The sequence below is a fragment of the Gopherus evgoodei genome, chromosome 2 (assembly GCF_007399415.2).
Source record: "Gopherus evgoodei ecotype Sinaloan lineage chromosome 2, rGopEvg1_v1.p, whole genome shotgun sequence".
NCBI lineage: Eukaryota > Metazoa > Chordata > Testudines > Testudinidae > Gopherus > Gopherus evgoodei.
The window spans coordinates 121,331,180-121,358,397 of NC_044323.1; the positions used below are offsets into that span (position 1 = coordinate 121,331,180).

A 27,218-nucleotide genomic window follows, 5' to 3' on the forward strand; every position below is an offset into this window, starting at 1 on the left:
CACATAAATACTTGAGCTGCAGTGCTTCATAGATTCATAGATTTTTAAGGCCAGAAGGGATCATTATGACAACCAAATCTAGCCTTCTATTTAACACAGTCTATAGATTTCAATCAGTGATTCCCACATCTAGTTCAACAGCTTGTAAGTGAACTAAACAATATATTTTAGAAAGACATCCAATCTTGATTTGAAGACATTTAAAGTAATGGAGAATTTGCCACACTCCTTGGAAAGCTGTTCCAGTTGTTAATTGCACTCACTGTTAAAGATTGACATCTTATTTTCATCTACAGTGGCCCACAAGTCCTTTCCATAGACACTACAGAATATGCTCCCCATTATGTAAATACGGTGTACATTCTTTGTTCCTAGATTTATGGCCTGATATTTGCTTGTATTAAAACATTATGTGGTCATGTCAAACTTAACCAAGCAATCCGATTCACTCTGTATTAATGACATGTTCTTGATTTTATTTACCATCTCACCAAACTTTCTTTTTGTATTTTCTTCCATCATTAATAAAATGAATAAAGGAATAAAAATTAATAAAAATCAATAATATCAGTCCACCGTCTGATTAGTGTGGGACCCACTAGAAACACCCCTACTTGTTGGTGATTTTCCCATTAACAATTAGGTTTTGAGATTTTTCTCTTAGCTGTTAATCCATTTAATGGGTGCCATACTGATTTTTGTATAGAGCTAGTTTATTAATCAGAATGTGATTCTTGATTCTAATTCGACTGCCTTATGGAAATACAAGTATACGGTAACTCCTCACTTAAAGTCGTCCTGGTTAATGTTATTTTGTTGTTACGTTGCTGATCAGTTAGGGAATTTAAAGTTGTGCAATGCTCCCTTCTAAAGTCGTTTGGCAGCCGCCTGCTTGCAGGAAGAGTAGCCTGTTGCAGCTAGCTGGTGGGGGCTTGGAAGCAGGGTGGACTGGCAGCCCCCCATCAGCTCCCCGCTCCCCTAAGTGCCCTGTGCAGCAGCTGCCAGCAGGCTGGCAATTGCAGCTATCCCTCCCCCCACTGCCATCTGCTGCTCCTGCTCTCTGCCTTGGAGCTGCTCCCTGAGCCTCCAGCTTGCTGTGGGGGGGAGCTTAATGTCAGAGTGTCACCATCCCCCCTGCTCCTACACCCCACTTACCCCATCTTCTCCATATAAAGCAGGGTGGGGACACAGACCAGAGGGAGACAGAGAGCCTGGGGCAGCAGCTGCTCTCTCAACTTCCTGATCTACTTAAAAAGGCAATGCTTTTAAGAGTGGGTCAGCTTACTTCAAGGGAGAGTGTGCATTTCTCGCTCTCTCCCACACACAAGGTGTGTGTTTGTCTCTGCTATGCTGTCTCCCCTCCCTTCCATTCCTCCTGCCTTGTAGAATGTGGGGCTACATCAACAACGTGTTAACCTTTGAGAATTCAGCCGAGTGCTAGTTCATCATTTAGCACAGGGGTTCTCAAACTGAGGGTTGGTACCCCACAGAGGGTCATGAGGTTATTACATGGGGTGGGGGGTTGCAAGCTGTCAGTCTCCACCACAAACCCTGCTCTGCCGCCAGCATTTATAATGGTGTTAAATATATAAAAAAGTATTTTTAATTTATATGGGCGGGCGGGGAGGGGCTCGCACTCAGAGGCTTGTTATGTGAAAGAGGTTACCAGTACAAACGTTTGAGAACCACTGATTTAGCAGCAAGGTATTCCCTGGGAAACTATATATATAGTTTTTTGTCTGGTGAAAAAAATTTCCCTGGAACCTAACATCCCTTTTACATTAATTCTTATGGGGAAATTGGATTCGCTTAACATCGTTTCGCTTAAAGTCACATTTTTCAGGAACATAACTACAACGTTAAGTGGGGAGTTACTGCACTATATCAATATAGGTGCCCGTGCCCAAAGAACAAACCCAGCATGATGTCAAATAGACAAATTCAAGCTGAGCTAGACAAATTCAAGCTGGAAATAATGTGTACATTTTTAATGGTGAGAGTGATTTATTATTGGAATAATTTACCAAGGTTTGTGGTGGATTTTACATCAGTGACCATTTTTAATTGAAGATTGAGTGTTTTTATAAAAGATGTGCTCTGGGAATTATGTTTGTGAAGTTCCATAACTTATGTTCTACAGGAGGTCAGATTAGATGATCACAATGGTCCCTTCTGGCCTTAAAATCTGTGAACCTGTGTATCACTTGGCAGCCTAGATTGTCTGTTGAATCAAGAGAGCTCATTTTGTTCAAAATATACCAGCTTCAATCATCACTGGGATTTGCAGTCTGTTACCAGCCAGCTTTTAAGTTCTCAGCCATTCTAAAGTTATGAATTACACATGTGTGACAGAAAGGCATATATCCATGCCAAAAGGTGTAGAGCATGTGATATCAGAAGTAGCTCACCCAATCACTGCCTTTACTCTACAGCTAATTTGAATGCAACAGTTAGTTCCATTGGTTATATGGGAAGACTGCACAGATGATGGATTTCTTGGCCCCGTTGCCATACCTGTTTGACAGCATGGGGTTTCTGCTTCTAGTATATACATATAAATAAATAATATAAGTTCATAAAGTTAAATATATATGAGAGAAAACCAATCTACACAGTAAATGTATGCCTGTGTATCTTTTTTCCAAAGGTGGATATGGAAGCCTTCCTCACACTTACTGATGGTGATTTGAAAGAGCTGGGAATTAAAACTGATGGATCTAGGCAGCAAATTCTGGCAGCTATTTCTGAACTGAATGCAGGAAAGGTAGGTATGGTTTGAAATAAGAAAACTGATAAACTACTTTTTCAGATTTGCTTGTATTTCAGATCCAAACAATGGATGTTGAAAAAAAACAACTAGTTTTATAAACAAGATATTTAATGTAAATTATTAGTGATAAACAATATTATATTTCTTTGATATTTCCAGGCCTCCTCCATTAATTCCTTCGTTGTTCAGTAACTGGACAGTTTTTCACTTTTTTTACTCATTCATTCATAATAATAAAAAGAAGCTAGTGGTGACTTAAATATTGGTCATATTATAGCTATTTGTTCTTCAACCACCATGGTGTCAAAACAATTCTATAATTTATCCTTCTCTAGAATAAAATTGTGCTTATCAGCCTTTTGATCTCCTTTCAACTGGGCTCACATAGCATTTTTCTTGGGCGGCACAGTGTTGTTGTCGTCTTGTTTGGTATTTACAATTGGAAATAAGAAGAAAGGCGGAAAAAAGGAGAATTCCCTACAATGGATTTCTTTAGTCACAGACTGTGAGCTGGTGCATCTCTGCAGCTAAATCTTATGGTTCTTCTCAAGTCTTTCAATTCCAAGTTCCATTCTGTCTTTGATCTTTTATACCAGTCCAGGCATACAGGATACTAAGGGTATGGCTACACTCGAAACTTCAAAGCGCTGCTGCGGGAGCGCTGCCGCGGCAGCGCTTTGAAGTGTGAGTGTGGTCCCAGCACTGCACGTACTCCACATCCTCATGGGGTTTAGCTTGCAGTGCTGGGAGCCGCACTCCCAGTGCTGCGGCACTGTTTACACTGGCACTTTATAGCGCTATATCTTGCAGCGCTCAAGGGGGTGTTTTTTTCACACCCCTGAGCGAGAAAGATGCAGCGCTGTAAAGCGCAGTGTAGCCAAGGTCTAAGACTTTTGATCATGTCAAACCCGCATTGAACTCTGCCAGCTAACAACTGGGACAGTTTCCTTAATCACTGACAACACCTCTTCTGCCCCTGCACCTGAGGGCATGTTGCCTTCTGCTGGAAAGGAGCTAGTCTCAGCCCCTCCCATTCTTGGAAGCACACTGCTTCCCTGTATTACAAGGTCACAGGAATCCTCACCCACCTCAGTGGTTTCTTGGATCCCCTGCTCCTTCTCTGGGACACATTTCTCTCTGCTCCCTAGAGCTGGGTTTGTCTCTGGTTCAGCTGTGACCTGCTGGCAGCTAACAACCTGACAGTTCTCTCCCTGGCAGACATTACACCCCCATCCCTTCCTGATGCGGTATTGCCTCCAGCTGCAGTGCAGGAGTTGGTCTGAACCACCCTCCCATCTGGGAGCATGTGGCTTCCCCCAGCTGCAGAAGAATCAAGGGGACTCTTTCCCATTCTCTCAGCAGTTCCTGTTCCTGAGACCTTACCCTTTCCCTCAGGGGTCCCAGCATAACACTCCGTCTTGCTGCAGGCAAATACTTTAACCGGAGCTACACGGAAAAAAATTATTACTAAGGAGCAGGTCTACTAGGAGGTGTTCCATTATCTCCACAGTCAAAACACTTTCCAAACCTTCCCATACCACATGGATTTTAGCTAGTGATACGAGGAATCTGCTTTCGCCCACTCCCACAATTTTTTCCATTTGGCCAGGCAACATACTAGCCTTTGGGGCCACGCTCTGCTTAATCAGAGAGCTCTGGGCCCCTGTATCCCTCTGCCCCAAGTATTCCTTGCCATTAATTTGGACAGCCTTAACATGCTCCATATCTGGTTCTGCAGAGGCTAATCTCACAGAAGCAATATGCTAGGTTTCAATTGCTTAGGGGGGTTTTGTGTTGAGGACAGCAGAACTAACATGAGCTATTGTTTGCCTGCTTCCTCCTAAGCCAGGGCATTTATTCCTCAGGTGATCAGTGGACTTACACTGAGAGCACTTTTGGGCTCTTCTGCTTTTACAGGCATTTGGGGATGAGAGTTACCAGTAGAGGAATGTTTTGGGTAAGATAATGTTTAGGCTTCCAACTTCCTTCTCTTCCAAGGGCAAAATGGGATCCTCCCTTCCCACCAGGTTTAAACCCCTCTTTCTATGGCCTGCCCTCAATAGACACCTGATTCTGTTCGAAGGCATCAGCTAAAAAAGCCATCTTATCCACAGACTTTACATCTTTGTCCCATAGACACTGCTTTACATCAGCCTTCCATATGCTTGGAAAGTGCTCTTGAGCAAGAAGATCCAACATTCTCTCAAAACTTGCCACATGTTTGCCCCTCACCCATTTTCCCAACAAATCTTTCATTTTGTTTATATATTCCTCATTACTCATACCAATATCCCTCTTAAGTTTCCTAAATTTAACTCTGTATGCTTCCGGGGTAATCTGAAAACTTCGCAAAATAGTGTCTTTAAATTTACAGTAGTCTAAAGTATCTTCAATAGACATTTCTTTGAATACATTTCGATACCAGTTAATTTTGCAATCAGGTTCAGAACTCTCTTATTATCGGGATTTCATGTATTACACACAGCCTTTTGAAGGTAGTCAGATACTCAGCAATATCATCCTCTTCACTGTATGCAGGACATAAGTGTTCCCATTTGTGGATTTTTGGAGTGATGGGAATCATTGTGGTCGAGGGGGTTCTGGTTCTGCTTCTCTAGCAGATCCAGTTGGTGTTTTTGCTCTCTTTCTCTCTCTCTCTCTCTCTCTCTCTCTTTTTCTTCCATGGCTCTTCTGTGTGCAGTCTCCTTTCTGGCTGCCTCCCTGGCTGCCTCTTTTTCCCTTATCTCCAGTTCTTTCAGTTGCAATAATCTCTGGTGCTCCCCAGGAGTGGTGCCAGGGTTTCTGGCACCCTAGGCAGAATTCGGGGGGTGGTATTTTGTGCGCTCCCCACAGGGCGTGCGGGAGCTTCCGGTTCCATTCCTGTTGCGCCGCCGAAGAAGGACCCTCCACCGAAATGCCGCAGGCGACAGCGGCAGTCATCGAGCTGCTCAATTGCCTGCCGCTGTTTTCCGTAGCACATCGGCAGAAGGTCCTTCTTCGGCGGCGCGACAGGAGCAGAACCGGAAGCTCCCGTGTGCCCCATGGGGAGTGCACAAAATGCCGCCCCCCAAATCCTGGCGCCCTAGGCGATTGCCTAGGGTCACCTAATGGAAGCGCCGGCCCTGGTGCTCTCTCTCCTTTTCTGCAATCCGCAGTCTAAAAAGTTCCAACTTCATAATCGCTTTACTACTTTCACTAATTTTCCTGCTTTTTTGTTCCTACTTCCCTTTCCCGAAATAAGCAAACAGAAAATAACAAAACTTGACCTCCTCCTGACCCTTCTTAGCCACTGCACTTAAGACTCACTTAAAATCACAAATATCAGTGTTTAAAGTGTGAACTTCACTTGGAGTAACAAGCTGCACATATACCCTGCTCACTGCACCACTGTGACATTCCCCACTGGTGTTATTCGGACTGGTGATCTGCTGGGCCCCTCCAATCTTTGACTCTGAGGAGCCAGCCTTTCCCTGCTCTGCTGTGAGAATCCCTACTCCTGGGCTGTTCACGCACAGCCTCTGGCGTGTCAGCTGCTCCCACGTAGTTTCAACCGAATGACTCTAGCCAGCATCTCCAGTCCCAGACACAACTCCAGCTTGCAGTGTCCAGGAGGCATAACTGGACACTGCAAGACAAAGGTCCCTAGGGTTGTGTCTGGGACCAGAGATACTGTCTAGTGTCATTCAGTTGCAGATAACACCAGAGGGGAACATCCACGGCAGTGTAAATGATTTTCTATGTGCAGGTCTTCACATCAGCTCTTACTGGGTTTCATAGTTAAGGCTGAATTGTGTTTTGCTCTTAAAGTAGGGATATAACCTAATATTAAGAATATAGCATGTTCTCCCTAAAGTTACAACACTTACTTTTTGAGCACAGAATGGATTTTTTGAGAATTGACAAGTAAATCTATTAAGTGTCAGAAAGATCTCTCCAGTTCATATATTTCTAGAACCTCTCGTAAGAGCAAATTCTGGAGACAAATCTGTTTGTCTATTTTAGCATTTTTTGAAAAGCACTTATAGACCTCACAGGTTTGTCTGAATGTACTTCACTACACATAACAGACATATGTTGTATCTGTTGGAAACAGAGTTTAGAGGAATAAAAGCCAATTTTTCTTAAAATCCAAGGTTTTGGATAGATTTGCCATTGTTGATTAAAGTTGAGACAGCATAAAATAGGGAGAAACTTGATGAAAAATGGTGGAAACTTTAAAAAAATCTTAAAATTATGAAAAAATTAAATCTTACAAATTGCCCTACTATCCTGATGGAAAGGAGAAGGATTGGTTACAGCTGGTAGAGCATGGAAATGAAGGACCTTGACAGGAAATGTACTGTTTATACTTAGTGCCCATGGAATGTAGGGCTAGATGAACATGTTTGCATCTCTATCTACCAGCTATTCCCAATAGGTTCCATGGCCATGAAGCATTGTCTACAGTATGGCTCTGTGAAGGTAAAGTAGGGAAACAGAATTGATTTTTTTTTTTAAATCCAAGTAAATCTGAATTTTATAATTTCCAAAATTAAGAAAATAAAATAAAATAAAATTTAAATATATATATTGCTCTGTGTTTGCAGGGCATAATTTTTTATTATGTTCAATTCATTACACTTTCAATGTGATAATTGCTTTCCAGGATAGACACAAATTTTCATATTTGTGTTTAACCCTAATAAATGCATTATTGAATGAGAAATTTAAGAATGCCTTTTTTGTTTAAATCTATTTCTTTTACAGGGACGAGAGAGGCAGATTTTACAGGAAACCATACACAATTTTCACTCTTCCTTTGAGAGCAGTGTTAGTAATACTAGACCTCCTGGCAATTCTCAATGTAAGTATTATTCATATGTTGTCAGATCAACTTCAAGCAATTTTTTTAAACTAGGTAAAGTACAGTATATGTAAACGTGCTATGTGGTGGTTTAAAGATTCTTGCATTTCTCACTCTTTCAGACTATAGTGAAGATTTCAAAGTAAAAAGGCAAAGAATTATAAGATTTTTATATAGGGATAGTATTTATGGGTTTCAAACAGATTAGTGTGTATTTGGTTAATTCAAAAAGTTTTGAAATTAACAGTATATTGCATTTTACACGGAAAGCCACTAGGGGGCGTGTTTTTCATATGAGGTAGGTCTCAATCTCATAATGAGATAGCTAGGATTGCTCCTTGTCCATCCCTGGAAGCAGACCAATTTCTCACCTCTTATGGTCATCAAATAGGTTACTTAGTGGAGTAGTGAGTACTGTACATGTTGCGCTGCATTTTTGCAGTACATGAACATCAATGCTGAGCCCTGCCTGTTACATTCTGGATAGAAAGAAGAGGGGATCATTTGAACGTTGCCAGTGAGTGTCTCAAGACCCACCTGGAGAAACTCTCTTTCTGTAAATTCACAATTACAGAAACTTTTGAAAGACTGACAATACTTCACCTCCAGCCAAGGCTAACTGGCCTTATGCAGTTTCTCCTGATGGGGGTCTTTATGATGGTATAACAGCTCTCTGATCCTTCTGTGGCTGCCGAGTCTGCAAAGACCCGGGATCCCATGGCAGATTTGGGGTGTCGGTCTGTCCCAAGCAGTAGAATCAGTTATTTCATCGAATGTAGGAAATAACCAATTCCATTATTTTTCCATGCCCCAAAACCCCTTGTACTGGCCATGAGCAACTTCTGTCGCTTGAATGACAATTGGACCCTCTGTATAGGACAATAACCTCTAGTTCCTCTACCTGAGGGCAGTTCAGGCTCCCAGTTTAGCAACCTGACTCAACTGGCTCTCTGTCATAGATGTTATAGTTTTCTGGGGGATTGTTTTTCGTTGGTGTACCTGCAAGGTTACTGTTTTAGTTATGACAGTGGTAACAATTTCCCCACAAATCCTGGAAAAACAGCCTCCCAAATACACCAATGAAATCAAAACAATGAGAAAGACGTTACTATTACCTAACTATGTGTATGCTGCCCCTTGTTACCATCATCTCCAGACATGAGACTGGTGAACACAATACATGCAGTGGAAAAGTGTGCATTTCTCCTGCTAACGAGATCCCAGCCAGATGCAGAGAGGCATTTCTGGCTACTCTGCCTGTACAGGTTTGGGAGACAGGCGCAAGGCCTGCTCCAGGCAGTGTTTCTGAGCCTGAATTCGTACTTTAAGAGGGAAATGAATGTTATTCATTGACCTACAGAAATTACCATGCTATATACCATGTGTTCCCCTTCAGCTAATTGAAATACACCTTGTATCTACTCACAAAACTGCTTCAGTCATTTATTGGTCATACTAAGTAATGTTTGAAGTAGATTTTGATTTTGCTGATCTAAATAATGACTGAGTCTCAATCATTCCTGCCTTGATCAATTAAATGACAATGTGGATGGAACCTCATTATGTATCTCAACACAGGTACAAGTAGTCCGCCCACTGCCATTTTGTTGTGCACTAGTGTAACGAAGCAGCCTCTGGCGGGACACAACTGAGAGTATCAATTCATGATGAAGTGCTTAGAGCAGGGCAGTTAGAGCCCACGGCTGGGGTCCTTTGCAGACCAAACCAGCCAACCAGAGAGGACTTCATTTTTACGCCCCTGGCTAACCAGAAGTCATACAAGCAATTCCCTTAGACATTCCAGTTTCCCAGTATCACCACCAGCACTGCTCGTTATGGGGATGAATGGTTATAAAAACCAATACCCCTGTAAAAGAAAAAAGGTTCTCCCAAACCCAAAGGACCAAGTCCCAGACCCAGATCAATATACAAGTCAGGACTTACCCACAAATCACGCTGTTGCCAGTCCTTTAGAATCTAAAATCTAAAGGTTTATTCATAAAAAGAAATATAGATGAGAGCTAAAATTGGTTAAATGGAATCAATTACATACAGCAGGGGTCGACAACCTTTCAGAAGTGGTGTGCCGAGTCTTCATTTATTCACTCTACTTTAAGGTTTTGCGTGCCAGTAATACATTTTAATGTTTTTAGAAGGTCTCTTTCTATAAGTCTATAATATATAACTAAACTATTGTTGTATGTAAAGTAAATAAGGTTTTTAAAATGTTTAAGAAGCTTCATTTAAAATTAAATTAAAATGCACATCTCCCCAGACCGGTGGCCAGGACCCAGGCAGTGTGAGTGCCACTGAAAATCAGCTCGTGTACTGCCTTTGGCGGGTGTGCCATAGGTTGCCTACTGCTGACACAGTAATGGCAAATTTCAGAGTAGCAGCCATATTAGTCTGTATCCGCAAAAAGAACAGGAATACTTGTGACACCTTAGAGACTAACAAATTTAATTGAGCATAAGCTTTCATGGGCTGCAGCCCACTTCTTCGGATGCATGAAATGGAACATATATTGAGAATATATATACACACATACAGAGAGCATGAAAAGGTGGGAGTTGTGTTACCAACTCTGAGAGGCCAATTAAGTAAGGAAAAAAAACTTTTGAAGTGATAATCAAGATAGCCCAGTACAGACAGTTTGATAAGAAGTGTGAGAATACTTACAAGGGGAGATAGATTCAATGGTTGTAATGGCTCAGACATTTCCAGTCCCTATTCAAACTTAAGTTGATTGTATCTAGTTTGCATATCAATTCCAGCTCAGCAGTTTCTCGTTGGAGTCTGTTTTTGAAGCTTTCTGTTGCAAAATTGCCCTTACAAACATTGACTTACTGTGGAAAATCATATCAGCAAGATGGAGTTTGGAGTCACATGGACAAGTCACATGTCCATGCATGACTCCGTTCTTTACAGGGAGAGCTGCCATTGCTCACATGCTACCCTGAACATTCCCAGGAAGAATTTTTATGTGGATTGGAGTCTCCCAACGTCCATTGTCAGTTAAGTTGTTTTTTGTTTGGGCACTTAATCTGCAAATTCCTTTCTCAGGAAGCTGACCAAATGCTTCACTATTGCTACTTAGGATCAAACGCATTGAGATACAAATACATAGCCAATATTCATAACTTCAACTACAAAAATGATACACACATACAGACAGCATAATCATAACTAGCAAATTGTAACCTTTCTATAGACACCTTACTGGACCTCCTTTGTACAAGATTTGGTGCACCTATAGGACCTTGGTTGCAGCAATGATCTATATTGGTCACAGTTCATGTCAGTAATGTCACAGCTAGTGGTTGCTGAGGTACTGTCTGGTCCATTTTCTACACTCCACTACACAAGAGTCAACTTGCGCAAAAGCTTCTTTTTCAGTACAAATACCAGTGAAAACACCTAGGAGCTATGTTTCCATTTTCAGAATAGAGAATTTCTGGTGATATACCTGTGGCAACTTCTGGATAACTTTGATTATCAGTATCTCAGGCACAAAAAGCATCTTATGAGCTGTCAAGATTCCTTCCCCACTCTGAACTTTAGGGTACAGATGTGAGGACCTGCATGGACACTTCTAAGCTTAATTACCAGCGATCTGGTATCGCTGCCACCACCCCCAAGCACTACTTTTCTTCCCTGGGTAGCCTTGAGAGACTTCACCAATTTCCTGGTGAACACAGATCCAAACCCCTTGGATCTTGAAACAAGGAGAAATTAACCATCCCCCCTCCTTTCTCCCACCAACTCCTGGTGGATCCAGATCCAATCCCCTTGGATCTAAAAACAATGAAAAAATCAATCAGGTATTTAAAAAGAAGGCTTTTAATTAAAGAAAAGAAAGGTAAAAGAAAACCCTCTGGGAGAGATTAGCATAACAGCTACTCTCACAGACAACAGATTCCAAACACAGAGGATGTTCCCTTTGGCAAAAATCTTAATACACACAAGAATACCCAAATTTGATAATTCCCTTAATGGTACCAAGACAAGTTACAAAGAAAATAAACATAAACCTATTTATCCCTTTCTAAAACTTACTACTCTGATAAGAGGCTGATTCCTTGATCTTTTTCACTCCAGCTGAAACTGAAACTCTCAACAAAGGAAAACTTCTCTCCTTCCTTTTGAAACATCTTGTTCCCCCATTGGTTCCTCTGGTCAGGTATCAGCTAGGCTAGGTGAACTTCTTAACCCTTTACAGGTAAAAGAGGCATTAACCCTTAACTATCTGTTTATGACGCGCCCCCCAAAACTCAAACAGTGTTGAACCACACTGGTGGTGATTGCTACCTAGAACTTTAGAATAAACAGATTAATAAAACACATGCACCTTTACATATACTACTAATTATGTAAAACTACAAGATTGTTCACATTTTAAGGACAATTTTAACCAGTTAACTCTGGGAAACTTTCATGGGAGAGTGCATCAGCAACTTTGTTAGAAGCTTTTGAAATGTGTTGAATTTCAAAATCAAAATCTTGTAGAGCTAAACTCCATCGAAGAAGTTTTTTGTTGTTTCCCTTGGCAGTATGAAGCCACTTTAGCGCAGCATGGTCGGTTTGTAGCTGGAAATGCCGTCCCCAAACATATGGGCATAGCTTTTCCAGGGCATACACAATGGCATAGCATTCTTTTTCACTAATTGACCAGTGGCTTTTCCTCTCAGACAGTTTCTTGCTGAGAAACATGACAGGATGGAATTCTTGATCCGGTCCTTCCTGCATTAAAACTGCTCCTACACCACGCTCAGATGCATCTGTGGTTACTAGGAATGGTTTGTCAACGTCTGGGGCCCTTAGCACAGGGTCAGACATGAGTGTCGCCTTAAGCTGGTTAAAGGCCTTCTGACACTCATCAGTCTACTTAACTGCATTTGGCTGTGTCTTTCTGGTCAGGTCTGTCAGTGGGGCAGCGATTTGGCTGTAGTATGGTACAAATCGCCTGTAATATCCGGCCAAGCCTAAGAAGGATTGGACCTGTTTTTTTGACTTTGAGACAGGCCACTTTTGGATAGCATCTACCTTGGCCTGTAGGGGATTTATTGTTCCTTGACCCACCTGGTGCCCCAGGTAAGTCACTCTGTTTTGGCCTATTTTACACTTTTTAGCCTTAACAGTTAGTCCTGCCTGCCTGATGCGCTCGAAGACTTTTTCCAGGTGCTCCAGATGTTCTGCCCATGATTCGGAAAAAATGGCCACATCATCAAGGTAGATAACTACAGATTCTCCCAATCCTGCTAGGAGACCATCTACAAGTCTTTGGAAGGTGGCGGGTGCATTTTGCAGCCCGAAAGGAGGCACATTAAATTCATACACCCCTGCATGGGTGATGAAGGCTGATCTTTCCTTGGCAGGTTCATCTAGTGGTACTTAACCCTTTGGTTAAGTCTAATGTAGAGATGAACTGGGCACATCCCAATTTTTCCAATAACTCATCGGTGCGTGGCATTGGATAGTTGTCGAGATGAGTTACAGCATTTAGCTTACGGTAGTCCACGCAAAAGCATTTTTGCCCATCTGGTTTGGGAACTAGAACCACTGAAAATGCCCATGCACTGTTAGAGGGGCGGATTATACCCATCTGTAGCATGTTTTGGATCTCCCGTTCTATAGCAGCTTGGGCATGAGGAGACACCTGGTAGGGTGGGGTTCTAATTGGGTGAGCATTACCTGTGTCAATGGAGTGGTATGCCCGTTCAGTCCGTCCTGGAGTGGCTGAGAACATTGGTGCAAAGCTAGTGCACAGCTCCTTGATCTGTTGCTGCTGCAGATGTCCCAGGGTTGTGGAGAGGTTCACCTCTTTCACACCACTATCACTTTTTCCTTCGTAGTAGACACCTTCAGGCCACTTAGCGTCATCTCCTCCCTGGGCTGTAAACTGACAGACCTTTAATTCTCTGGAATAAAAGAGCTTTAGAGAATTAACATGGTACACTTCAGGCATTAGGGTTGAGGTGGGGAATGCTATGAGATAGGTAACAGTTCCTAGGTGCTCCTGAACCTTGAATCGTCCTTCCCATGACGCTTCCATTTTATGGGCCTGGAGTGCCTTCAAGACCATGACTTGGTCTCCTACTTTGAAGAACCATTCTCTGGTATGTTTATCGTACCAGGCCTTTTGTTCTTCCTGAGCGTCCTTTAGGTTTTCTTTAGCAAGGGCTAAAGAGTGTCGGAGGGTGCTTTGTAGGTTGCTTACAAAGTCTAGAATGTTAGTTCCTGGAGAAGGCGTAAACCCCTTCCATTTATGAATTTACGTATTGTGGCCCCCAAAGTTCCATTAAACCTTTCCACCAGGCCATTGGTTTGATGGTGGTAAGGGGTGGCAACCAAGTGATTCACCCCATGAGCTTCCCACAGGTTTTTCCAGGTCCCTGCCAGGAAATTAGTTCCCGAATCGGTAAGGATGTCGGAGGACCAACCTACTCTGGCAAAAATATCTGCTAATGCCTGGCACACAGTTTTAGCCCTGGTGTTGCTTAGAGCTACTGCTTCCGGCCATCGAGTAGCAAAATCCATGAAAGTCAGTATGTACTGTTTTCCTCTGGGGGTCTTTTTTTGGAAAGACCCAGAATATCCACTGCTACTTACTGAAATGGGACTTCAATTATGGGGAGGGTCTGGAGAGGAGCTTTGAACTGGTCTTGGGGTTTTCCCACTTATTGGCACACCTCACAAGACTGGACATAATTAGCAACGTCCTTGCCCATTCCCTCCCAGTGGAAGGACTTCCCCAATCTATCTTTGGTTCTGTTCACCCCAGAATGGCCACTGGGATGATCATGGGCTAAGCTTAAGCGCTTTCCCCAGTACTTAGTTGGAACTAGCAACTGTCTTTGAGGACACCAGTCTTCCTGGTGTTCACCAGAAAGAGTCTCCTTGTATAAAAAGTCCTTGTTCTGCAACAAACCAGGATCGGTTAGAAGAGCTGAGGGGCGGTGGGGTGCTCCGTGCCGCCCCCCAAGCTTTCTGAAGGCTGTCATCTGCTTCCTGCTCAGCCTGGAACTGTTCCCTTGATGCTGGAGACATCAGTTCCTCCGTAGACTGTGGACTTGGGCTTGGTCCCTCTGGAAGCGATGTAGGTGATGGGGTTGTTTTCGTTGATTGTGAACCGCTCTCCACCGATGCACTTTGTGATATTTCAGGCTCTGGCTGAGCCTCTTGGGTAGGGTTATCTGCCAGTTCAGGCCTGCTGGTGCCCTCTGGCTTTGGAGTTGTAGATGGGTTTGCAAGCGCTGGCATCAGTGCTGGCAACGGTCTGGTGCTGGTTGCTTTGCCAGATCCGGTTCTGCGACTGGATTCACTACAGCTGTAGCATTCATGGGTAGAAGATCCGGTTCCACCACCTCCATGTGGGTCTCTGGTAACATAGACAGGGCCCTGGTGGACAGCTCAGGAACAGTGATGGGTGTGGAAACTTGCTTGGCCTGGCTGCATGTGACCATTCCCACCCTCTTGGCCAGCTTCACATGGTTGGTCAAGTCTTCCCCCAGTAGCATGGGGATGGCATAATTGTCATAGACTGCAAAAGTCCACATTCCTGACCAGCCATTGTACTGGACAAATAACTCAGCTGTAGGCAAGTTTAAAGATTTTGACATGAATGGGTGAATTATCACTTGGGCCTCTGGGTTGATGAATTGGGGATCCACTAAGGATTGGTGGATAGCTGACACTTGTGCCTCAGTGTCTCTCCACGTGATAACCTTCTTTCCGCCCACTCTCAAGGTTTCCCTTTGCTCCGAGGGTATTTAGAGGCATCTGGGCATGGGGATCTTTGGTGTGTTTGTGGTGTAATGAACTATAATTGATTGGGGTTCTTGGGGCAGTGGGCCTTTATATGTCCCCGTTCATTACATTTAAAACATCGCCCAGCTGACTGGTCACTGGGCCGAGGTGAATTGCTGGAGACTGGTGAGGTGGGTCAGTAAGGTATCTGGGGCTTTCCTTGGGTTGTAGGTGGGTCCTTGGGTTGCCCTCAGTGATAGGGTTTGGTTTCGGTTTGTCGCCTCTGATATTCGGTCCAATTGCTAGTAGTTTTTTTCTTTTCTGCTATTTCCACCCAGTTAGCTCCAATCTCCCCCGCCTCAGTTACAGTTTTGGGCTTCCCATCTAGGATGTACCTTTCTATTTCCTCAGGAACACCCTCTGAGAACTGCTCCATTTGCATTAGGAAGGACAGAGCTTCCACAGATTCAGCACTTGCTCCTGATATCCAGGCATCTCAATTCTTTCCAGTGTGGTAGGCGTGTTGGGTAAATGACACATCTGGTTTCCACCTTAGGGCTCTGAACCGCCGACGGGCATGCTCAGGTGTTAGCCCCATTCTGATGCTGGTCTTGGTTTGAAAAAGTTTATAATCGTTCATGCGTTCCTTAGGCATTTCAGCCGCCACCTCTGCTAAGGGTCCACTGAGCTGTGGCCTCAGCTCTATCATGTACTGGTCTGTAGAGATGCTGTACCCAAGGAAGGCCCTTTCAAAATTTTCCAAGAAGGCCTCAGTATCATCACCTGCCTTATAGGTGGGGAATTTTCTGGGATGGGAAGCAGTACCTGGAGAAGGGTTGTTAGGGTTGGCTGGTACATCCTGCTTAGCCCTTTTTCCTCTCTCTTTCCCTCTCCTCCATCTCTTTTTGTCTCGCCTCCATCTCTTTTTGTTTCTCCTCCATAGCTCTTTTGTGGGCAGCCTCAACCCTGGCCATCTGTCTGTCATGTTCCTTTTGGCTCTCCTCAGCCTGGAGTTTAGCTAATTCTAGTTGCTGTTTGATGGTTTTTTTCTTTGCCTGACATTTTCCCCCTGGTCTACCTTAGCTATCTGAGGAGGAGGAAAACAGCTTGGAATCTTTGGTTAATGTAATGTGACTCTTGGGGAAAAAAACAAGTAAAACAGGTTTTTGTGACTTGCCTTGGCAATGTTAATGACCTCCAGTGTTCACAGCTGGAGCATCCCTTCTAACAAAAAGCGCTCTGTTAGAATCTCTTATCTGTTTGCCTTCAGGGTATCTCTCCTTCACTGCTTCCCCAGCATTTCAAAGGAGGATAAAAAATCTGGCTTTTGGTTCCTAAAAAATCTCTCGCTGCTGCTCACCACATCAAGGTTCCTTCCCCACTCTGAACTTTAGGGTACAGATGTGGGGACCTGCATGGACACTTCTAAGCTTAATTACCAGCTTAGATCTGGTATCGTTGCCACCACCCCCAAGCACTACTTTTCTTCTCTGGGTAGCCTTGAGAGACTTCACCAATTTCCTGGTGAACACAGATCCAAACCCCTTGGATCTTGAAATAAGGAGAAATTAACCAATCCCCCCTCCTTTCTCCCATCCAACCCCCTTGGATCTAAAAACAAGGAAAAAATCAATCAGGTATTAAGAAAAAGGCTTTTAATTAAAGAAAAGAAAGGTAAAAGAAAACCCTCTGGGAGAGATTAGCATACTAGCTACTCCCACAGACAACAGATTCCAAACACAGAAGATGTTCCCCTGGGCAAAAATCTTAATACACACAAGAATACCCAAATTTGATAATTCCCTTAATGGTACCAAGACAAGTTACAAAGAAAACAAACATAAACCTATTTATCCCTTTCTAAAACTTACTACTCTGATAAGAGGCTGATTCCTTGATCTTTTTCACTCCAGCTGAAACTGAAACTCTCAACAAAGGAAAACTTCTCTCCTTCCTTTTGAAACATCTTGTTCCTCCATTGGTTCCTCTGGTCAGGTGTCAGCTAGGCTAGGTGAACTTTTTAACCCTTTACAGGTAAAAGAGGCATTAACCCTTAACTATCTGTTTATGACATGAGCATAGTGCCAGATGGACAGAGGCTGATGTTTGGATTCTGATATGGAATGAATGAGCTGGAGATTCAGGCAGAGCAGTGTGACTGCAGAAGAAAAACACAGGTATATAACGTTACCACATGAACCGTATTTGATCAGCCTGGCCATTATTTATGGATTTGCCAGTTGCCAGAAAAATAATTTAATGTACCAGGTTGTTGGTTTTTTTAACATAGGTTAAAGATTTGCAGCATTATTACAATACACTGGGATATCTAATGTTAAAAATTTCTGTGTCCGGCTGAAGATGTTGCAGTGTTCCCACTTCCATAGTTTAAGCGATAACAGATCAAAACTGTTGAAAATACAGCAGCTGTCTGCCTAAAACACGCAATCACATTGCGCACATGTGTGAGAGAGGGTTTGAGTCATTGCACATCTCCTTAACCTTATCTATATGTGTTTTCTCTCTAGATACTATAAGTGGCTGTTCAAGGGATGAGGGGTTGCTGAGTTGCTTTATGGTTGGTGGCTGAGGTTGCTGTGGGCTTGCCTTGTAGGGGGTGGGTGAAAGGGTTTTTTTTTGCATTTCAAAGGTGGTAACCCTAGGGCAAGGGTCAGCAACCTTTCAGATGTGGGGTGCCAAGTCTTCATTTATTCACTCTGATTTTGGGTTTCGCATGCCGGTAATACATTTTAACGTTTTTAGAAGGTCTCTTTCTATAAGTCTATAATATATAACTAAAATATTGTTGTGTGTAAAGTAAACAAGGTTTTAAAAATGTTTAAGATGCTTCATTTAAAATTAAATTAAAATGCACATCTCCCCAGACCGGTGGCCAGGACCCAGGCAGTGTGAGTGCCACTGAAAATCAGCTCGTGTGCTGCCTTCAGCACACGTACCATAGGTTGCCTACCCCTGCCCTAGGGTATATCATCATATTTAGGTCTTGTGGTGGGGTATACTGGGTCTGTTGAGGTCCCCTGCTGGAGGCCTCACAGTCCTACCACACCCTGCTCTAGAAAAGAAACAGTGAAGGTAGGTCCTCCAGGCCTGCCTAGAAAGCCTGCAGGGAAGCAGCCAATCTGAGTCCAGCAGGCTCAGTTAAGAGGCACTGCAGGGCCTGAGCAGATCAGTTTCTGGCTGGCACCAAAGGAGTAAAGAAGGATGCTCTTTGCTGGAGCTCAAGGGAGAACCAGAAGATGGATTCTGGTGGCATTGGGTGAGTAAGGAGAAGAGTTGAGAACTTCAGCCCTGAGTTAAGGGTGAAGTGGAAGGGGCTATGTGGGAAGCGGCCCAGGGAATTGCAGCAGCAACTATTAGAGGAAGCAGTATGTGGCTGCTGTCTGTAGGATCCCTGGGTTGGGACCTGGAATAGTGGGTGGGCCCCAGCCCCCTCACTGGCGAAATGGCCTAAGCCCCAAGGGGGGGATAAGATTCTGCATTAAAAGCCCAGGAAAGGGGCTGGGAGTTTAAAAAGGCCTGAAACTTTGGTACTGCAGAAGGAGTTCTTTTGTGCAGTGGACTGTTTGTGATTTGGCCGGAGGGCTGAGCTACTGAAGACCCACCTGACGAGGCCAAGAGCTGACAATCATATCTTTGGTTTGCAGACATGAAGAGCAACATCGTGCTGGCATTTCAAACAGCAACATCCAAGCAATTGCAACACAGAATTTTAGACAGTTGTAAACACAATTTTTGAAATCTATTGAAGTGCAACAACCACAAGCAGCCTAGCATAATTCTGTTTATTTTCCCTTAGACTGCAGCAGTCTTAAACAGCAATATCAGAGAAATGCCTATACTCCAATCTTTCTAGACTAATCTGTTTTATTTAGATTCTTATATCACGCCTATCAACAGGAAGTCTGAGCACCTTCCAGAAGTGCATTTAGAGTATGCATTTATCATCTCTCATGTGTGGTGTTCTCCTTATTCTGTAAATAGGGAAAAACTATTGGAAAACTTGCTATTAAGTTTATATGACAATTAGCTTATCCCTGGGATCCTACAGTGGCTAACAAAGTCTCTCCAATCCATGAGCAGCTGTGGGGTAACCATATGGGAAAATAATGCTGCAGCATTTGTGTGAGGATTATCACTAACGCTTTGGAATAATTCCTGTTTTCCTCTGGAGGGAAACTTGAGGAAGATGATATTTCCCAGAGAATGGCTGCCTGTAACAATTCAACTGCTTAAATTTTAAATAATTACTAAATTTGCTCTGATCATAGCATGCCTCCAAACCTCTTCCTGCCTCATTAGTAGCTTCTCCTATCACTCCTTGATCTTGCTAGGGACAAGTCCTGAGCATGAGCCTGTAAGAAGGGGGCTGACCTTACCATTGCACTCTAGGGACCAGGCTATGCTTACACTAAAGCTTGGTATTCAAAATGTATTGGCATTGTTATCTTTCTGAAAATAGTTTGCATTCCCAGCTTGTGTGCTGGAGTGCTGTACCTACCAACTTCCTTATTTTTAATTCAGCCACTGGAGTGGATGATCCAGTTCTTCAGGGAAGGTGTGCAGACTGCCCGCCCAGGTCCACACTCCCATAACAACAAGCACAACAACAAGCAAGGAGGATCTGTGTGTGGAATTAGAGAGAGTATACAGATTTAAGGAGATGTTGTACAAGGAAAATAAAAAGAACAGGAATACTTGTGGCATCTTAGAGACTAACAAATTTATTTGAGCATAAGCTTTCATGGGCTACAGCCCACTTCCTTCGGATGCATGAAATGGAACATATATTGAGGAGATATATATACACATACAGAGAGCATGAAAAGGCGGAATTGTCTTACCAACTCTAAGAGGCCAATTAAGTAAGGAAAAAAAAACTTTTGAAGTGATAATCAAGATAGCCCAGTACAGACAGTTTCATAAGAAGTGTGAGAATACTTACAAGGGGAGATAGATTCAGTGTTTGTAATGGCTCATTGTAATGTAATGTCTCTAAGGTGCTGCAAGTACTCCTGTTCTTCTTGCGGATACAGACTAACACGGCTGCTACTCTGAAAGGAAAATAAAGACAGGCAGAAAAAGTACTAGTAGAATAGTAAGAAATAAATGGGTGATTACATGTCTAACTAAATGCAACATGAGACGGACTTGTGGAGGGAAGACAGATCGTTCCACCTGTTGCTTTTTAATGGGTTTTTTGAACTATAAACTCAATTGCTGACTGACTGTGCCCTCAGCCACTGGTACCCAGCACCTCCTGCCAAGGTCACTGCTTCTGGCAAATATTCACTACAAGAACCTTTGGAAAAGTTGATGTTTATATTATATTTTTGGCAGCCAACCTGTTTCATAATAAAGTTTATTGTTGAAAGAAAGGTTTATTTGTACTTCAGTTATGCCATCTTTCCCTGAAAACATTGCATCCTGTAACCTAGCTCAGTACAACACAGAGAAACATACATTAATTTACTCCTTCACCCTTAAAATTCAGAACAGAGGACTAACGTATGGGGGCCCAAGCAAGACGGTTGTCTGAGCTCTGAGGGGATTATTCTATTGATTAAATTGTCTCCATGCGTATCCTAACCTCACTGTAACACCTCAAAAGCAGGGCACCAGAAGGCATGGCTCCCATAACAGGCAAAGGATACAAGGCTAAAGTCATTTGACTACTAAAGCAGATATCAGAGGTTGTCTGAGCTCTGAGGGGATTATTCTATTGAATAATCTGTCTCCATCCATATCCTAACCTCATTGTAACACCTCAAAAAGCAGGGCACCAGAAGGCATGGCTCCCAAAGCAGGCAAAGGATACAAGGCTAAAGTCATTTGACTGCTAAAGCAGATATCAGAGATTTATGGTCTGAATTCACAGCACTGAGGACTGATTTATTTTCCAAGATTTATGCAATCAAAGAGGAAGTGAGTATAGGATTTCTAGGCTGGATGCTGCATTGAGAGGAATATCAGAGAAGAGAGAGAGCTCCTTTTTCATTGTGTAAATTTGCTGGAGCCAAAAGAGAGAAGAAGGGACATGAGAATTTTAAAAGTGTCTGGAAAAAAATGAAGAAAATCCTATTCTCTTTTTACAAACCTTTATGAATTAGTTGTTAAATATCGTGTCTGTTGAAGAGATTAAAATAGAGTACCCAGCCTTAGGCTAGTAGCAGATCCAGGGATTTCATTATGAGCTTTCACCATTACCAAAAAAAGTCTTGATTATGAAAAAAGGCTAGATAGTACCCAGAGTCTATACTCCAAGGCCACAATCTTCAGTTTCTCCTAGATCATCTGCTCTAATTTTTAAAAAGAGTAAAGAGTTGAGTAGAATTAAAGCCGCAATTAGAAGGGCAGAGATTCGCTGTAGCAGAAAATTTCTTCAGCTTCTAGCATCAGATTTGTACAGCGAGAGTCTCTAGGGAAGGGAAAACTACACTCTGGATAGAGAGCCAACGCTCTAGCATGCAGAAGTCCGTGGTAACAGCTGTTGAAGAGCTGGTCAAAAAAGTAATGGCAGACAGTGAAACTGAAGAAAAGGAGAGTGAGAAAAGAAGGAGGACCTTCTCTAATTGATGTAGAGCCAAAGGACTTAGATACCTGAAACATAATCGAAGATTAACTAGAAAGGATTTAAATGAACAGTTGAACATTAGCTATGATTATGGTGAAAAGAAAAGATTGTGCAGTTCAGTTTAATTGTGGTAATCAATTAGCAGTAACTGTTTCCTCCTCCCCCCCCTCCCAGCCCAGTAAATTAGTCATTAAGGGAACATACACTGAAATGGAATTTGTATGGGGAGGCAAGAGAGACCCCCCTGAGGGATGGTAAAGATTAGAGAAAATAGATAGTGAGCATAGGGACCGATGGGAAGTTTGTGTAATTCATTATGTAATTCAAAATATCAGCTGATAGGTTGTTCTCCTGGGGGTGAATAATGTGGTCTCGTTGGCGGAGAATTTACCTCACTTGGACTGCAAAGGACAAGCAGCACAAGTATTCATGAAGAGAGTATGGGGGCTTGGTGTTCAACCACGTATATAATTCATTTGGGGACTTTTCATCTTCAGATTCAAAATTAGAAATATACATGAAATTTATCCAGAGGAGAGAATTGGGGAGGAAGTGAGGGGCTTGATAAAAAAGGGAAACAACTGTGTGAAAGCTTACAAGCAGAAATCGTGCCATAGTCAAGTACAGGTTGACAGTTGTGAGAACAATACATTTAATAATGAGATGTGTATCATAGAAGGGTTTGTGTCAGTAAATGGCCTCTTCATAGTCAAGTTTAGAATGTTGGTGCTCCAATTCAACAAGGCACTTAAGCATGTACCTAGTAGCAGATATCTCCACAGGCTGATGATGGGATACTAGATGGGGAGGGCTCAGTGTTACTGCAGAGAATTGTTTCCCAGGTGTCTGGCTCCTGGGTCTTGCCAGATGCCTTTCTCTGGATCTAAGGCCTGGTCTACATTACGGGATTAGGTTGAATTTAGCCACGTTAGGTCAGTTTAAAAACGAATGTGTCCACACAGCCAATCCCGTTCCATCGACCTAAAGGGCTCTTAAAATTGACTTCTGTATTCCTCCCTGGCTAGGGGAGTAGCGCTAAAATTGACTTTGCTGGGTCGAAGTTGGGATAGTGCAGATGCAAATCAATGGTATTGGCCTCCAGGAGCTATCCCAGAGTGCTCCATTATGACCGCTCTGGACAGCATTTTGAACTCTGATGCACTAGCCAGGTACACTGGAAAAGCCCCAGGAACTTTTTAATTTCATTTCCTGTTTGGTCAGCATGGTGAACTCAGCAGCACAGGTGACCATGCAGTCCCCCCGGAATTGTGGAGCGTACCTTATCATCTCCGTCCCTGAGGTTATCGCAGTTTAGAAGGTGAAAAAAAACGCACTTGCAATGACATGTTTTCCAAGCTCATGCAGTCCTTCTGCACTGATAGGCACAGCTGAATGCATGGAGGCATTCAGTGGCAGAGGCCAGGAAAACATTAAGTAATCACGATGAGAAGAGGCAGGAGGCGATGCTGAGGCTAACGGGGGAGCAAATGGACATGATGAAGCATCTGTTGGATCTGCAGGAAAGCCAACAAGAGCACAGACCCCTGCTGCATCCACTGTATAACCGCCTACCCTCCGCCCCATGTTCCATAGCCTCTTCACCCAGACACCCAAGAACGTGGCCGGGGGAGGCTCCGGGCACCCAGCCACTCCACTGCAGAGGATGGCCCAAGCAACAGAAGGCTGTCATTCAAACAGTTTGATTTTTAGTGTGGCTACAATAAGCAATGGGGCCTTGTCCTTCCCTCTTCCCCCACCCCACCTGGGCTACCTTGTCCATTATCTCATTTTTTTTTAAATTAATAAAGAATGAATGCCTGGTTTCAAAACAATAGTTACTTTATTTCGAAGGAGGGAGGGTGGTTGGCTTACAGGGAATTAAAATCAACAAAGGGGGCAGGTTTGCATCAAGGAGAAACACACAGCTGTCACACCGAAGCCTGGTTAGTCATGAAACTGGTTTTCAAAACCTCACTGATGCGCAGCGCGCCTTGCTGTGCTCTTCTAATCGCCCTGGTGTCTGGCGCAAAACAATTGTCTGCCGTTGCTTTCATGGAGGGGCGACTGACAACACATACCCAAAATGGGCGCGGAGACTGCAGGGACTGTGGGATAGCTACCCACAATGCACTGCCCTGTAAGTGCTAGCTGCAGTAGTGAGGATGCACTCCACCGACTTAATGCACTTAGTATGGACATACGCAATTGACTGTATAAAATCAATTTCTAAAAATTGACCTAATTTTGTAATGTAGACCTACCCTAAAAAGTGATCACCATATTTGGGATCAGGAAGGAATTTTTCCCCAGGTCAGATTGGCAGAGACCCTGTTTTTGAGGGGTGTTTATTTGCCTTCCTCTGCAGCATGGGTCACAGGTCACTTGCTGGTTTGAACTAATGTAGATGGTGGATTCTCTGTAACTTGAAGTTTTTAAATCATTATTTGAGGACTTTAGTAACTCAGAGGTTAGGGGTCTATTATAAGAGTGGATGGGTGAGGTTCTGTGGCCTGCAATGTGCAGGAAGTCAGAGTAGATAATCATGATGGTCTCCTCTGGCATTTAAGTCTATGAGTCTGTGTGCTTAACATTAAGCACCTGAATAATCCCATAGAAATCAATGGGCTACTCACGTAATTAAGAACTTTGTTGAATCAGCACTCTGGTTAGAGGAGAAGACTACATGGGCTGGACTCCGTAATCAGGGTCTTCTCCTTCAGTTTGTTGTTGAGTCATGGGATCAAATTGACCACTGATGAAATCGAGTGCAACAGCATTGAACATTGAAGTCAAGAGCTTAGTGCCTCATGACGAATGTAGTCCATTTTCTTTAAAATGTTGCTATGATTGTTAGTTGAGCATGTTGCAGGCACTGCCAAAAACAAATAATAAATGATCTCTCTCTTTCTCTCTTTTTTTTGTAGCACCTGGATACTGGATAAAACCACAAGAATCTGTGCCTACCAGGAGGTAGCTGCTGGATAAAGATTTTCTAGTATTTTTAAGCCTGGGGCATGGATGATAGAGCTCAAGTGGACACAAGAAAATTTGCAAAACTGGGTGCTAACCACGGTGTTTCAGTACACTGTGTGCAGGAGGTTGTTGCAGTAACATTGTTATGACTCCAGTTCAGCAAAGCAACCCTTTAACTTTGTGAATGAATGGTTTTACTGACTTTAAGGGGACTACTCACATAGTTAGAGATAAGCACGTGCTTAAATGCTTAGCTGGTTCTGGATTAATAAGAATAAGGCTAGAGCGAATAGTGACATAGGGAGATGTGTGGGTCACCTTTCAGAAGTACCAGTTTGAAGAGCGCACAGCCAAGCAGCACAGAAACGAAGGAGGCAAAAACATTGTTGAGGCTAAGTTACAAGATTGAATAGTTTTGTGAGAAGGAGTAGAAAGGAAGAATATTGATGCATAATAACTAACTAAAACATTTAATCAGTGCTAAGAACACTCAATATAGTTATGCTCATAAAATATCTATTTGTGTAAATATAAAAATATCACTAATAAAATTCATAATCTGTCACCAATATTTAGACAGAAATTATGTAAAAATTAGATTTTTAATTGGTGATGTTTTGTTTGACATTAAAACCATCTGCCTTTTGTAGTATCTACTTTTGATTAACAGACATTGCAACAGGTTACAAAACAATTTTCATATGCATATTATAATTGTTTTTTAAACAATGAATGCCAAAAGGATTCACACAAGAATTATGGATGGAGCTATTTGTTAGTGTTGTGCATAAGAGTTTTTGTTGCGCAATTAAAATACAAGCATGATAAACTTCTAAAGTTAATTTTCTCCTTTCTTAAATCTGCAAGTGACAAATGTTCAAAATTGTACTATTGGCTAGATTTGATAGGAGTCTGAGGGTGGCACATAGAGCTAAGGTGGAGCAGCACTTGCTCAAACCATTGATTCAGAGGCCAGAGCTATAACTAGTTCATTGGTTACATAAAGAGGCCATAGAATCCTCATGGCCTTGCTGAGAACTGGTATTTTTAATACAACTGCACATACAGTATAAGCGCCACATAGTAGTACTCCTAGATACCTTGGTTACTGACTTCTGCTTCTGGAGTCCCAGTGGGGACCCTTTTAAACTGGGGCTAGGTGGGGGCTGGTTATAGTGTGTCAAGGGCACTGAAATTGTTAATGGTGAGCATAGTTGCAGGAAGGGGGGTACAAAAAGGGCCCTGTAATGAGCAGGGAAGATGGAGGCATAGCACCAGCGGCTGGCCCTACCTTCTCTGCTGCCCATCAGTTTCAGTTCCACCAGACTCTGGCAGGTTTGACAGCCTCTTCGGTAATTGCCCTCCGCATCTGGCTACGTAACCTAATGTTCTAAGTAAGGGCAGAAGTAGCCAGCAAACTGAACTGTTCCATGTAGGTGGACTCAGCATGGCAGCCAAGTGGAGAAGGATTTTTTTTAAGTCAAGCACTGAAATACAGAAGATGTCAAAGCAAGAGAATTTTAAAGAATTAAATCTTTGTAAAAATATCCTTTAAATAAGATAACCAACCTAAGAAGGGAAAACAAATGGGTGGTGGGAGAAACATTAACATAAAATTATTAAGTAGTAACCACTGATATGGATCTGTTGGAGGAACACTGATTGATATAAAGAGAAAGCTATAGTCCCTCTGTCGGGACTTGAATTGCCACTATGATTGACACTGGATAAGGAAAAAGAGAGTGAAGATGAATATAACCTGGTGATTAGAGCATTCACCTAGAGACTCAAGTTTCCAGTGACTAATTATTTTATAAAAATTGGGACAGTTTCAGAATGACCATGCTAAAACATCCCATAGCCCAGTGGCTAGGGCACACTCATGCAATGTGGGAAACTTGAGTTTAAATCCCTTTTCTACATCAGGTGCATGGGGGAGTTGAACCTGGGTCTCCGACAACTCAGTTTAGTGCCCCACACATTGAGCTAAAACTTGAGGGAGGTGGTAGCAACCACCTGCCCCTTCCAGCTCTTTTATGAATCCTCTCTTTTCCTTTTGTCAAAATGCCTGCAAAATTTAAAATGTATGGGCAATGCCAAAATAAAATGTTTCATTTCAATGTTACTGGAACATTTTGCCCTTGTTGTTTTGGACAAAACTATTCTGTGACCATGCCAGGAAGTTGCAAATAGTTGTGGTCGAATCTATCCAAAAAAATTCACCCAGCTCTATTAACGAGTGAGAAGGGGCAAGTAGTGCTTGACCATCGATTGACATATTTTTAAATTTGTTT

At 42.8% G+C, this 27,218-nt stretch overlaps 1 protein-coding gene across 5 annotated transcripts in view; it reads left to right on the forward strand.

The window, feature by feature from the left end:
• Positions 1-25,761, forward strand: part of ANKS6 (ankyrin repeat and sterile alpha motif domain containing 6) — a 96,761-nt gene extending 71,000 nt beyond the window's left edge. For 2 of the 5 annotated variants that reach the window (XM_030551632.1, XM_030551631.1), the window contains exons 15-17: positions 2,648-2,764; positions 7,517-7,613; positions 19,025-19,895. In XM_030551632.1, coding sequence (XP_030407492.1) covers positions 2,648-2,764; positions 7,517-7,613; positions 19,025-19,116 — 306 coding nt within the window. In that variant the 3' untranslated portion in view covers positions 19,117-19,895. The other 3 variants (XR_003998947.1, XM_030551633.1, XM_030551634.1) reach the window with 3 other exon arrangements.
• Positions 25,762-27,218: the final 1,457 nt, after the last annotated feature.